The 14,682-nt window shown below is 40.8% G+C and overlaps 1 protein-coding gene across 3 annotated transcripts in view; it reads left to right on the top strand.

The window, feature by feature from the left end:
• The window catches only part of INPP5A (inositol polyphosphate-5-phosphatase A), a 422,955-nt gene that overhangs the window by 274,486 nt on the left and 133,787 nt on the right, over positions 1 to 14,682 (top strand). For all 3 annotated transcript variants that reach the window (XM_050959547.1, XM_050959548.1, XM_050959549.1), the window contains exon 6: positions 1,474 to 1,577. In XM_050959547.1, coding sequence (XP_050815504.1) covers positions 1,474 to 1,577 — 104 coding nt within the window. The remainder of the gene's footprint in view (positions 1 to 1,473; positions 1,578 to 14,682) is intronic.

Here is a 14,682-nt window from a genome sequence, read left to right as displayed (position 1 = left end):
GGAATGTTTGGATAATGCACAGTCTACTTTTTCTTCTTTGACACACCTTTCCCAACTGGAGGCACCATGCAGAAGTAACAATTGCTGGTATGATCTGTTGGCTCTCTCCAAATCATTGGCACTGCAAAAGGCATATATTTCCTTTTCCTGTTCAACCACTGGCGAAGATTTGTTGCACAAGTGTTGCAGCATATGTGTGGGGCCCACCTCTTGTCCTGATCTCCAGTTTTGCAGCCAAAAGAAAGGTGATAGGCTTTCTTAACCATAGTGGTTATACTGCCCTTTTGTGATGCAAAAGTCACTTCACCACAAACATAGCAGAAGTTATCTCCACTGTTCACACAAGTACGAGGCATCTGTGCTTACTTTGGCTGAACAGAAATGTGTCCCTTTGCAAAATCAAACACTGACAAAAAAGAGAGCACGACACTGTATGATTTCTAGAGCTGATATAGGGCAATTTATTCAGCAGAGTGATGGAAGCTTCCTTATGATTGCATCATCCACGACTTCTAGGAATAACATGATGCAATTCATATCATGTATGATGCAATACCAGCTTCAGATTGCATCATTCATTGTTTTGCCTAAAAAGCAAGTACTGTCCAAACCTAGTCATAGATTTATTCATAGATCCAGTCAAAGATGTATTTTAGTCATTTCTGGTTTAAATTGAGATCCCTTCCCTTTATAACTCATTTATCCTCCGCCATTCCCAAGTCAAGGTCGTATATACTGACCCAATAGCATATCTTGAAAACTAGAGCCAGTCAACAATTTTAAGCATCATTTTTGTTCTCAGTGACCCAGAATTAGTAAAGTTGGACTACATTTATTTCAGAAGCATTTTGGCTGTAGAGCAGTGTGATTGAATATTGGTTTGTTTTGTCAAATTTGTAATTTTTATATTATGTCTGTGCCTAGTGTAAAGAACAGGCATATATTTTAAAATGTAAATAAAGTAAATGATAAATTATACAATTACAGTATTTTAAATAGCATCATTTACACTTCAATTTATTTTTAATAAATTTATTTATATCTGTTTTTGACCTGTTTGTTACTATTTAGCGTAGGTTTCTGGATGTTTATTAGAGACTAGACCAAACATCTCAGATCCAGATTTCATCAAGATTTTCTGTCCAAGGTTGAATGAGGTCTTAGACCAGGAGTAGGGCTTCTAGATGCTATGGTAATACAACAAATAATATCCGAATAGTTAAAAATTCTCACTGCCTGTAACCCAGTGCAATATGCAAAATAAGCAAGAGATGGTATAACTTGTGATCCAACTTTGCCTCTTCCTACCATCAAAAAACAGCTCTGATTTTACATACTAATAGACCAGACCAACACTGCCTCTATCCTGTAGATTCTGCTGCTTTTCTGATGAATGCTAAAAGCTGGTTGCAATGATACTGGTTGCAGTGATATAGGTACATATGTTAAGTGTGTTTTTATATCTCTTCCTAGCCAAGAAGTATAAAAAGGTTACTGGCAAAGAAATCTACTCAGATACATTAGAAAGCACACCCATGCTGGAAAAAGAGAAGTTTCCACAGGATTATTTCCCTGAGGTATGTACAGTCCAATGGAGCATTCCAAAGTATAAGGGTCCGGTTCTAGTTTCTCTTGCACTGATGATTTCATTGGTGTTACTCCTGACTTAAAGTGGTATGAACTTGATCAGCATCAAGTCATAAGCCTCTAGTTTGTTTGTATCTCCATTTCATAGAACCTATAATATACATTTTTGTAAGCCTTTAAGTATATTTATCAAACTCAACTGAAGTTCTATGTTTAAACAGTAACACATTGTAAAGAATTTATTATTTATAGGAGATTCAAACAAACTTTCCTTTGTATATCTTTTTTCATTTTATGTATTTTTTTTAAATGTTGTTGGTGAGGGGTGCAAACCTGCTGAAAATATTTAGTAGTACATTAAGTTCACAGAACAGGAAGAGTCCAGATTATGAATCCGTTCTAGGCAAATAGGTTTTCCTCTTTAAGTGGATGGGACTTAAGTAAGTACAACTGAGTACCATTTAAAACCACATCTGCTTTGCCACAGTGGTGTGGTAATAGCATCTTTTATTCTGTGTAGGAAGATACCATGGTTACTGCAGGTACTAGGGGAGGTATATGTTGAATTTTTAATAGTGCCTGTTGTATTTGCAAGAACAGCAAGTAACTTTCAAGGATACGTGAATATATTTACTTCCTTTAAAAAAAAGTTATTTATTATTACTATTTTGACACTGCTTTTGTGATCTTCATGGTGGTATTTTCTTCCCAAAATAAGGACTGTAACATACCTGACATTGAATTTGAAGTCCTGGACAAAACTTACAAAGTCAAACTAAGGGCACTGGGAGTTTGGGGGGTACCATCTGCAAACCTAAATAAAATTGCTGGATTTGTTTCTGTTCTTTGATATTTAATTGTATTTTTTGAGATAGTACATTTTACAGGAGTGCACAGAGCACGGAATAAGCACTTACTGTTGTATGGATTTTAAAAATCAGAAGAATACAAATAAACAGAGTCGGTTCTTACTGACTTTTTTAGGTTAAATGTGCAAATTACTTAAGTTCAGTAGTAGCTGAATTTAAAAATGAAATCAGAATATTTGTAAATATTTGCGCAGGCATCTAGCTAGTTCATCCACTCCTGGGGAGAGCACTGCCTAAATATTTAAGGGTTGATGGCATGAAGATCATCCCTTTTGATGTATGATTTTTAGCAAACATGTTCTCATTTATAATGCACATACATCTACTGAGAATGTAAGCAGAATTAACTGCCTTTTTGATAACATTTTTGGTTTCACTAGGCCTCTTAAAATAAAAATAAATGTTAAAAACTTACATTAGGAGTTTGGTTTTGCTCTACTTGAAGGGGAGCATTGGTGGCTGTTCAGAGCATTTTATTTAATACTTTTTCTCCATCACTGATAAGCTGTAGAAATGTGGCTGGTTGACAAAAGAAATAAGACTGATCCATATTAAGGAATTATTTCATCATACTGTTGAGAGTTTTGAACAGCAGATTGTGCATGGATAAGGCTATGAGAAAATCACAGCCCATGGTTGTGTTGTGGAAACTACAGCTTTTAACACACACTGCAACTTTTTATAGTTACAGAAAATTTAAGTGAGTGGCGTTGCGACTTGGTGCACAGGACTGTAATGCTACCCAAATCTGTCCCAGCCACTCCTTTGTCATGACCCAGTAGGGCCACTGGTGGAGGCAGACAAGGAGAAGGATGGGACTGGAGACCCATATGGGTCAGAGGTGGATTCCCGAGGGGCTTGCCGCACTCTCTGCCCGGGCTCCATACAGACTGCTGCCACCAGCACTCAGTCCTGCTGGCACTTCCCTCTCACTTTGCCTAGGGCAGTTCCTCCTCTAGCAGCAGCAGCTCCTGCTCAACCTGGAGGCCAGCACCTTCCACAGGTGCCTGGCTGTACCAGGGGATGGGCTCAGGGAGGCCATGGTGAGTAGGACCAGTCAAGGCCTGTGACAGGGGCTGCTAGTCCTCCACAGGGCCTTCAGGGGTCTCTGAGCTGGGGCCACCTTTGGGGCACAAGGGCTCAGGTCCCCATACCATGCCCTGGAAATTGAAGGAATTGGGGGGAAGAGGGGTTATCCAGCTCCTGTTGGAGAGTAAAGGACCCTGCTGCCAACTCAACATCTAATCAGTTACAAAACTAGAGTTTTGTAACCTGGCCACCCACTCACACCTGAACCCCCCCTTACTTCTGCCCTTAGGGGCTCCCACATCTCTGTCCTGAAGACCCCCACTCTCCTGCAAAGCCACCACACCTCTACTTTGAGGGCATTTTCACTCTCACTTGCAATTGCCCATTATGATGGGGGGGAACATTTTTTGTTAGTTTTTGTTTTAGTTTTTACTGTACTTGAATTGACTGCACCAACATTTCAACTTTAACAAACTGTGGCCACAACTTCTGGAAAAAAATAACGATACATTACAACTTTCTTAGAGCCTTATCCGTGGAACATTTGATGTTAACCATAGAGAACTTGCTAGTCACACACTACAGGCTTCTACTTATTTCTACCTGCTAAATTAAATTAAAACACGTCTGAAAACGCAAAAAATATTTTCTGATTTTATTTTTCTGAGTCAGCAATTCCTGTAGTTGTCCAAATGATGTTATGGAAGTGGTGTATGAAAAAGGAGAAACCCCTGGATCAGACATCTTTTTCAGGATTTAATCTCTGTTTCTCCATACAACGCAATATATTATAATAAGGTTGCTATAGCTACACTTTGGCGTATATTCCCACTCATTTCAGGCTGCAGTATGGCATACATACAGCAGGTAAATTTTTTTGTTTACTTGGCAAAATTTGAAAGTAATGCTAGATATTTTTAATATATAGTTAAATTTTATGTTTCTTGTTCTCTTTCATTTTAAGGCAGAAAAAGGAAAAATATCACAAAAAGCCTACACTACATCTAAGTTAAGCTTGTATATTTACAGCTGAAACTAGATCACTGTGTTTAACTCATTTTCCTCTTTCCCACACATTGGTGATTACATGGTCTTCAACAAATAGATTTCAAATAGTGGGTATTCTAAAAATCTCTTCTGCCACAATGAGATGCATGAGCAGCGCATCAGTCTTCACACTAAATTTCCAGGCTTTTGTGTGTTTTAGCCAGACTTTTATCATTACATTAACTTTTTTTTGTATATGTGAATTGGTTTAAGACTGATTTCTTTTCTTTTTATTACTGCCGCTTAAGGATGATCTAAAAGTAATTACAATGATTGAGGCATAATGCAATTCAAAATAATTACAGCCCACTGCATATAAAACTAACAAAACTTTCTGTGTTGATTTATTGGTCCTCTTGGCTGGGCATGAATCTGAAATGATGCCTTTGGGAGCAACACTGCAGATAATGTTAGGCCATTTAAAAAAGCAGATTTGTGTAGTCTATCAGGGCAGAGTAATGTTTTTTCCCCCATAGTGAGAAATTGGTTGTTATCATAGATCACAGATACTGCTCAAAGCTCTTATGAAAGATGAATTAATTTCACTAATGCTTTAATGCAAACCTTTCATGGAGAAGGCTGTATAGTGATAACCTTACTGCGGTCTCTCCTTTCTCAATGATGATTTATGTCGTCTTTTAGTAGATGAAACTGCCCGTATTCACAATCCATCTGCTGGCTAAAGGAATCCTATTAACAGGAGATCTGAGGAGAGACTTAATATTGTAAGGTGAAAGATGTGGTATCCCTTTCCTGGGGCATGATTTTTGTTTGGCTGTTTCAGGGGGGAGGGTTGTCTTGTTTTAACATTTAGATACTTCTCTCAGAGAGCACCGATGATCTATATAATCTTTACTCAATTTTTGTGCTGGCTTACAAACAGTGGATCAGCTAACAAGTAGCTTGTTTAAAGTCAACGCCAAGCTCATTGCTTTAAAAACTGCAGGCAATTGTCTGTCTTCTTATCCCTGCCTGTAGTTCTTTTCTCAACTGTGTTCCTGGAAGTTCCTTTTTTCCTAGTATTTACAAACAGAGTGTTTGAGTCTGTTAAAGACCAGCAGGTAACCAAAAGGTATTGGATTGCAGCTTGTACCTCAGACTGCTGAGGGCATTCAGGACCACACCTTTTTGTTTATCTGTTCTAGCTGTACTTTATGTGCTGTGCTGTTTTAGGCCCTAATCCTGCAAACATTTTCACACATTCTTAATTGAAACAAGTGAGCACTCCTGTGAAGTTAATGGAATTACTTGCATGTTTTCAAGCAAAGCACTTCCATAACTGTTTGCAAGGTAGGGTCCTTAGAAATTGTCCTCTTAGGCAGGACAATGATCTCGTGGTTTAAGCACAGGCAAGCGAATTGGGATAGGTGGGTTCTTGTGCTGTGCTGTCCTGTCCTGTCTCTCTCTAATTTGGACAGGTCATATAATCTTGTGCTTCAGCTATCCCATGTGTAAACTGGGGATAACAATATCTACCTTACTGGGCTGTTGTGAGGTGTAATTAATTTGTTTGTAAAGCATTCTGAAAGCCTTGGAGGAAATGAACTATAGCAGTGCTATCATATTTTGTTCTTGTGTGACCTACGAGATAGACACATCCATGCAGAGTCCTGAAATCCTAAATTCCCCTGTCCTGTTAAAAGGATGTGCTTTTTTAAACAGGAATGTAGTTCTGGGTTGTGGTTTTTTAGTGTAATAAACCATGGAGAGGTAGAAAAATCTGTAGGACGGGTGAAATACTAAGGCTCCAAGACTGGAGGGAGTGATTATAAGCCTGTGCTCATGCATTTTTTCAGTTCTGTTTTCAAATACTTAATTGTAAATTTGTGATTGCAAGTAATTATTTTTGTTATTTTCGCTGTAATTATAAGCCAGAGAGCTGCTAGCACAGAACACGCATGACTGTAGCTACTGGTATGGTCAGCCTCTTCTTATTCCCAATCCCTTCTTCTGTGACCTCCACCTCACTAGCTCTTTTCTGGTTATTTAACACAGAGAGGGGACCCCCTGACCTTTCCTCATTCCATGCTCTTGTCCTGATTACTGGCACAAAATGCATGTAGGCCGCTTTTATCAGTTTGAAACACTTAACTAAAACATCCAATTAAAAATAATTAACTAAATCAGCCTTCCTTTCATAAGATGCATTTGCCAGCACCACAGGGAGGTAGTCACAGAAAGGCCTCTGACAGATGAGCCACCTGCAAGAAGCTGCCTCTGCTAGCAGAAAGAACTGTGGACAGAACTCATCTGACTATTGTTTTAATTTCCTTCCAATTAATATGATCCACAGTTAAATTGTTCAGAGAGAAATAATTGGATTAAGTAACATCTGGACGTACTCAGAGCACTTTTATTTGTGTCTCATTTGATATGAATAGAAAGAAAACAGGAATGTGAAACATTCTGAGCCTATCCTGCTCTTGTGTCAAGAAAATTTTGCGCTGCTGTCAATGAGGTTTATTTACCTACGTAATGAATATGGGATTGGGTCATTAGTTTGTACAATTACCGTATGTTAACGCTGAGGACAATCACTGCTTTCTTCTTCCACATTTAGAAATAGTTAATGGATCAAATGTGCCTACAATCAGACCTGTGCAATCCTGTGAATTTGTTGCAGTTGACCAACGTAGCTAAGAGAGAAATTTTGTCAAGTGACTGCTAGAACTAAAATCAAATTTGCCCATGAAAGCCAGAATCTGCAATCCTTACTCAAGCAAAGCTGCACAGTTTGACCCAAAATGTACTTGCTCTTGAAAATTACATACTGTATGCAATTGTACTCTCTCAAAAATAGTGTTTTTCAGAAGTAGAACTCTGAAATGAATAATTACCATAAAGACATTATATATGTTGGTGGCTAATATATTACTGATCCATATAAATATATTTGCAATGGATGTAATTATTTAGAAATTATATGCTTTAGTAAAACTGGATGGAAGTGCATTTGACTTATCACATTTGTTGTATTTATTAACATTATGTGCAAATTCCCTTTTTGAAATGTCAGTTTTGCAATTTAGATGTTTTCTTAGCAAATTCCAAATCTATGTTAGATAGTATTTTTCTGTTAGACAATTGGTCATTATAGCTCTATGTTAAGAGTAAAATTATCAACTGGCATGCCACATGGTGTTGTTTTTTCTACCATTAAGTAGATTAACTTTAGAATCTTGAACTACTGATAAATGTTTCTGAAAATTCTAATAATTAAGACAGCTACTATGCTACAGGCATAGGTGCTGACTTTGTGGTTGTTCCAGGGCTCACAGGAAAAAAAAAAGGTGGGTGCTCAGCTCCTTCCCCTCCCTCCCAGCGCCTCCCGACCTCCACGATCAGCTATTCTGGGCTGTGCAGGAGACACTGGGGGGAGGGGGAGGAGCGGGGGCAGGAAGAGGCAAAGTGGGGGTTTGGAGAAAGGGGTAGAGTGGGGGTAGGGCCTGGGGCAGAGCAGTGGTCGAGCACCCCCCGGGATCTGAGTAAGTCTGCACCTATACCTATAGGAGCATAGCTCTATATAGATCACAAATTTGAATGTAATTTGAGAAAAATTCCATCATGAGCCAAATAAACTTCAAATTAAGTATTTAAAGCTAAAATATGCTGTATTCCCAAGTAGAAGTCTTCATAAAATTTCCTGGGTTATTAAGTTGCTTTTACAAATTGTAGAGTAGCAGAACTTGCTATAATTTTTGAATAGTGTTGTTTGTATTGCAGTAGCATCCAAAGGCCCAAACAGGTTTGGGACCTCACTGAGCTATGTGCTGTTCTAACACTCAGGAAGGTTAGGAAGATACAGTCCCTGCTCCAAGGAGTTTATCGTCTATTCTAATGATTTCACATCTACACAATTTAGAACATTTAGAATACTTTTAGGGCAATCAAGGAGAGGAAAGCCATCATCATCAGGAGCTACATCCAGATTTTTTCTATTAGAAGTTGTAATACGTTGTTTTGGGGTTTTTTTTTGCATTCATACAACTGGTTTTATTACTGACTAGTGTAAACCACTGAACATACTGTAATATATGTGGAATAGCATTTAACACAAGTCCCTACGTGAGGCTCTAAGGAGGAGTTCCCTTTACTGCAATGATAATATAACATGGGAGGTATTGATACTGAAGGTCACTTAGTATATCAGCTGCACTTGCAGTTTGTTAGACCTGGTTTCTTTTGTTGTTCAATTGATTCATCTACATTTTTTTCCCTTCTTCCTCTTTGAACCATGCTGTTCATTTAAGAATCTGCAATTACACTCCAGTCATTGCTACTTTAATCTGTCTTTCCTTCATGCCCCTGCTTTGTATGGTTGAATAAACCCTTGCTGGGCCACTATTTAATTTGATATGGTCCCTCACAGTAGAATGATGGAGAAAAGATGAATTAAGGCTCTGTGCTAGTCATTATCAATCATGGTTTGTGTTCATTACTTATTGCTCACAGTGCATTTTGACATTAGCCCTCCATAACCTTTCTCTTCATGTTAATGTTGTCTAGAGGTCCTTTTACCCCATGTAGCTGAGGTTATTTATGTAGGTGGTGTTTCTAGAGGGTTTTAAAAGGTCAACACAATCTCCCTGGGGACCCTATTCACAAAGAGAAAGCTTGCACAATTTAACTGCAAGTTTTAGAAATGTGAGGTGTTTTAAACTCAGAGTTATCAGATTTTTAATTTCATTTATTACAATCAAAATTTGGCAAAGTGGGATCCAGTATATACTGCTGTGCATAAAACCAATAGTCACTGCACAAGTGTAGGCATTCGGAAACCCCAAAATACCATAACAGACTTTTGTATTTGGACCCTAAGATGGCATATCAACTAATATGCAAATGACTTGTCACATTTGCAAATTTGACAATAGATACATTTTTACAATAAGAAACACTGTACAGATCCTAATTAGATCAATATGTATAGCTGCAAATATTGTGCATCCATTCACCATCCTAATTGTTCCAAATCTAAAGAAGTTGCAGGTCTATTATTTTACCTAAAGACAGGAGTAACTTCATCTAAATTGACTTTTATTTAACCTAGTTCTGAGATGGAAGAATCTGATGTAATCTATTGTGTTAAAAATACGCATTGCTATCCAATATTTAAAATATCCATGTTCTCCCTCTCTCTTATATATTTCCCTGAGCCCTCAATCCCCCCACTGAGCCTCTATTACCAACATATAGACATGGCTGAGAAGAAAAAGAGCATGGAAGAAGCTAATCAGGCAATACTCTGCTTAATGTGAGTGTCCAGAGATATCCTAGTCACAGCCTGAGGGAATTGGATGGGGCCCTTCTACGGATGTCCTCTCTTGAAAGTCCAGAGTGGCTGCTGTTTGCTAAAGGGGAAACTGATCTGAAAGGATATAAAAGAACTAGTTTCCCTAGTGTCATTCGAAGGAGTCTTTTGTTATATGAAGTTCTATCAAAATATCCTGTTCCAATTCTGACTGTTTATAAAGTCCTTGTTTTTAGAAGGTCTGTTTTCTTTCAAGATACATTTCTTGTGGTGGTAAAAGTAGCAATTGCTGTGTTAATGGAGGTGAGGAGGTTGAGTGGCATTTGACATAGGACTCTGGAAATAGGCTGAATGTAGTTGTAAGAGGGTTCTCTGTATTTTTATTTAGTTAGTTAGTAGTTAGTATGATCACAGTCTAAATATGTTAAAAGAATTCAGTTGGGAAAGAAGACTCAAGTAGTGGTATGATTTGTCACCAGGCTTAATTGAAATAGAATCTGTAGCCACTGCTAGAAATAAAATTCAAATACAATGATTACAAACAGAAAATATGCAAGCAAACTTTATTCAATGTTGATGGTCTTCTAGTAAATCTTTACAACCTTGAAAGAGCTTTCACAAATTAGGTATCTTGGTATCCACAATGTTTTGGATAAAGGAGAACTCTTCAAAGCTAATTTTATTAAATAATTTACGAAAGCTATCAAAGGACTAGAAAAATGGGCTGGAATACGACTATGGTATCTCTCATTGAGAGGATTAGTGATATTAATTATAATTATTAGTGATACTAATTATAACTCTCCCACAAGCCAACTATCTCTTCTCAAATCTCCCCTTCAATATCCCTCAACTCTTCTTCAGACAAATTAATCTCAGTGTTTCTACATTCATTTTGGTCAGTCAGGTACCCAAAGTTGAATCATAGACTGAAACATTCTTTTGAAAGGACAACTGGCAGGCACAAACAAATCCCTGATGCAGGAAGAATAAGACACAGAACCATGTCAGATTTTTAAAAAATAGCTAAAATGTCATGAAAGCACCCTGTGCCTCTATAGCAAACTAGCTGAAATTATGGGGACATAATTCAAGTCATGAAAAAAAAAATAGAAGAAAAAACATTCATTGTGCAATCTGTTCACATTACCAGATGTAAATTTTGAGTCTTTGGATAAAGCACTTTATTGTTAATCAATGTTCTTGAACTTTTTACTATTTTCAGTTGAACAGGTTTGTTTTTCCAATTGCTGAATCAATATGAAGCTGATGAAACTATATGAAGTGTATGAGAATGCCAGCACTCCTCACTAACATGTTTCAGCCAAAACTGTTCTTTAGTTGAGAACTGCTCAACAGATGTGATTGTAAAATTCAGATCCTGGAGATAGGTATTTAAAGGGAAACTATCAAAAATTGTAGACTAGAAAGTGGAATAACTTTTTTTTTCTCTTAAATTTATATAATTCACATAATTGTATATGTTTTTTTTCCAAAACAAATGCTTAGTCTGTTTTTTCAATTAAAAATAAATCAGTGAGAGTAGCCCAGCATTTCTGGATAACTCTACTTACACAACACACTGTGAACTTGTGTTAAAAGGCCATGATCAGGAAAGTGGTGAGCCGGGATGGGAAAGATTGGGATACCCTATTGCCTTACCTCATGTTCGCCATCCAGGAAGTCCCACAAGCCTCCACAGGTTTCTCTCCGTTCGAACTACTATATGGGCGCCACCTCCGGGGCATATTGGATATAGCCAGAGAAGCCTGAGAAGAGGAGCCAAAACCCGGAAGGAACATAGTCGAGCATTTACTACAGATGAGGGATCGGATAGCCCAAGTTACACCCATTGTACGGGAACACTTGGAGAAAGCACAGGAGACCCAACGAACCCATTATAACCACCAAGCAAAGCTTCGACGGTTCCAACCAGGGGATCGAGTAATGGTCCTGGTGCCCACAGCAGAAAGCAAGCTGTTGGCCCAGTGGCAGGGACCCTACGAATGATTGAAGCCGTGGGAGAGGTAAACTATAAGGTGCGGCAGCCAGGCCGCAGGAAACTGGAGCAAATTTACCACATCAATCTTCTAAAACCTTGGCATGATCGAGAGGCATGCTTAGTCACCCAGGAGACCCTTCCCCAGGAAGATAACTTTCACGAGCAAGTGAGGATATCACCCGACTTGACGCCAATCCAAAAGTTTGAGGCAGCCGACATGATTAATTGCAACCGAGATGTGTTCTCTACAAAACCGGGACGGACGACTGAGACCTATCACCATATCTGCACGATCCCCAGAGCCAAGGTAACACTGAGACTCTACTGAATCCCAGCAGCCAAAAGAGAAGAAATCAAGGCTGAAGTAGAGAAAATGTTAGAATTAGGCGTTATTGAAGAATCCTACAGTCAGTGGTGCAGTCCAGTAGTTCTAGTGCCTAAACCTGATGGTACCTTGCGATTCTGTAATGACTTTCGCCAACTGAATGAAGTATCCCAGTTCGATGCATAACCCATACCATACATTGACGAACTGGTTGACCGACTGGGTAGTGCCCGATTCTTGGCTACACTGGATCTGACAAAAAGATATTGGCACTTCCCCTGACCAAAGAAGCTAAAGAAAAGATAGCGTTCTCCACTCCAGACGGGCTATTCCAGTACACAGTCCTCTCTTTTGGGTTACATGGGGCCCTAGCCACATTCCAGCGCCTCATGGATAAGCTGCTGTGCCCCCATACTAGTTATGCAGCCGCATACCTAGATGATGTCATCATCCATACGCCAGACTGGGGAGCCCACTTGGAGAAAGTTGAGGCAGTACTACGCTCTTTAAGGCGGGCTGGCCTCACTGCTAATCCCGCTAAATGCACCATAGGACTAGCAGAGGCTAAGTGCCTGGGGTATATTGTAGGAAGGGGTATAGTGAAGCCCCAAACTAATAAGCTAGAGGCGATTCAAAACTGGCCCCGGCCGACCCGAAAGAAGCAGGTCCGTGCGTTCCTAGGCGTGGTAGGCTACTACCAATGTTTTATTCCCCACTTCGCCAGTAGGGCAAGTCCTCAAACGTGAAGGCCCGAGGTCCAGACATGGTGAAGTGGACCGACGCAGCAGAGAGGGCTTTCATAGACCTTCAGACGGTTCTCTGTAATGACCCCATATTCATAGCCCCGGACTTTACCAAGGATTTTATTTTACAAACAGATGCTTCCGAGGTGGGGTTGGGGACGGTTCTGTCGCAAATGATTGGAGGAGACGAACACCCAATCCTCTATCTAAGCAGAAAGCTGCTCCCAAGAGAACAGAAGTATGCAGTAGTTGAGAGAGAATGCCTTGCTGTCAAATGGGCCATAGAGACACTGCGTTATTACCTCATAGGCCGGCGATTTATTCTTGTGAAGGACCCTGCACCCCTGCAGTGGATGCAGAGGAATAAGGAAAAGAATGCAAGGGTCACCAAGTGGTTCTTATCCCTCTAACCATTCCAGTTCCGCATATGGCACAGGGCTGGATGCCACCATGGCAACGCTGATGGTCTATCACTAGCACACTGCCTGGCGTCCAAGTTGCCCAACCCTATGGTGTTGAGCAGAGGGCGGAGATATGTGATGGGGCAAGGCCAGATGGCTACAATAAAGTAGTAAGGAACAGGTATGTTAGCCCCAGGCTAACCAAATCCCTAGTACCATAGTAATCGGGGATATCAGTTGGCAGCTCCTTCACGGAGCCGTGAGCACGGGCGTGTACTTGGCGCGGTTCACATCTGTCCCTAGCACCTGCCCTTTCTGTGGTGAGAAGGAGACCTTGGCGCACGTTTATTTGGAGTGCGCCAGGTTGCAGCCCCTGTTCCGGCTCCTCCTGAATATTTTCCTGCATTTTTGGTTGCACTTTTCCCCTCACCTTTTTATCTACACGCTCCCCATCCATGGCCCCACGAAGTCGCGGAATCTCCTTCTCAACCTCCTCTTGGCCCTGGCCAAACTGACCATCTACAACACCAGGGAGAGGAGGTTGGCCAACGGGATTTCCTGCGACTGTGGGGCCTATTTCCGTTCCTCTGTCTGCTCTCGCATCCGGGCAGAGTTCCTCTGGGCGGCGTCCACTGGCTCCCTTGACGCCTTCGAGGAGCAGTGGGCGTTGTCCGGGGTTCTCTGCTCGGTGTCCCCATCGGGTTCCCTTCGTTTAGCCCTATGACCTCACTCCCGATCCTGTTTTTTTCATTAGTTGTCCCCCGTAATTATTTGGTGTCCCAGACCTGTGGGTCCTCCCCTTAGGCTGGGGGGAGGCCCTTTAGAAGTGGGCGGGCTTTGCCCGCCCACCCCCGCTGGATGCCAATAGGACCATAGTAACCAAATGGCAGTTGCTCCAGGTTAATCAACACACCTGGGGCCAATTAAGATCTTTCTAGAAGGCAATGGAGATAGCTACATTGATTGGGCCACTTGAAGCCAATCAAGGGCTGGCTGGAACTAGTTAAAAGCCTCCCAGTTAGTCAGTGAGATTCTAGGGTGAGGAGCTGGGAGCAAGAGGTGCAAGGAGTTGAGAGTGTACTGCTGGAGGATTGAGGAATACAAGCATTGTCAGACACCAGGAGGAAGGTCCTGTGGTGAGGATAAAGAAGGTGTTTGGAGGAGGCCATGGGGAAGTAGCCCAGGGAGTTGTAGCTGTCATGCAGCTGTTACAGGAGGCACTATAGACAGTTGCAATCCACAGGGCCCTGGGCTGGAACCCGGAGTAGAGAACGGGCCCGGGTTCCTCCCAACTCCTGATCAGACACAGGAGGAGCTGACCCAGACTGTGGGTTCCACCAGAGGGGAAGATCACTGAGGTGAGCAAATCCGCCAATAAGCACAGGACCCACCAAGGTAGAGGAGGAAATTTGTCACAATATATTGCCT

Source organism: Gopherus flavomarginatus, chromosome 6 (assembly GCF_025201925.1).
Source record: "Gopherus flavomarginatus isolate rGopFla2 chromosome 6, rGopFla2.mat.asm, whole genome shotgun sequence".
In the NCBI taxonomy this organism is placed as follows: domain Eukaryota; kingdom Metazoa; phylum Chordata; order Testudines; family Testudinidae; genus Gopherus; species Gopherus flavomarginatus.
The sequence above is the reverse complement of the archived record's forward strand: the minus strand, read 5'-3'. Positions and strand labels throughout refer to the sequence as shown.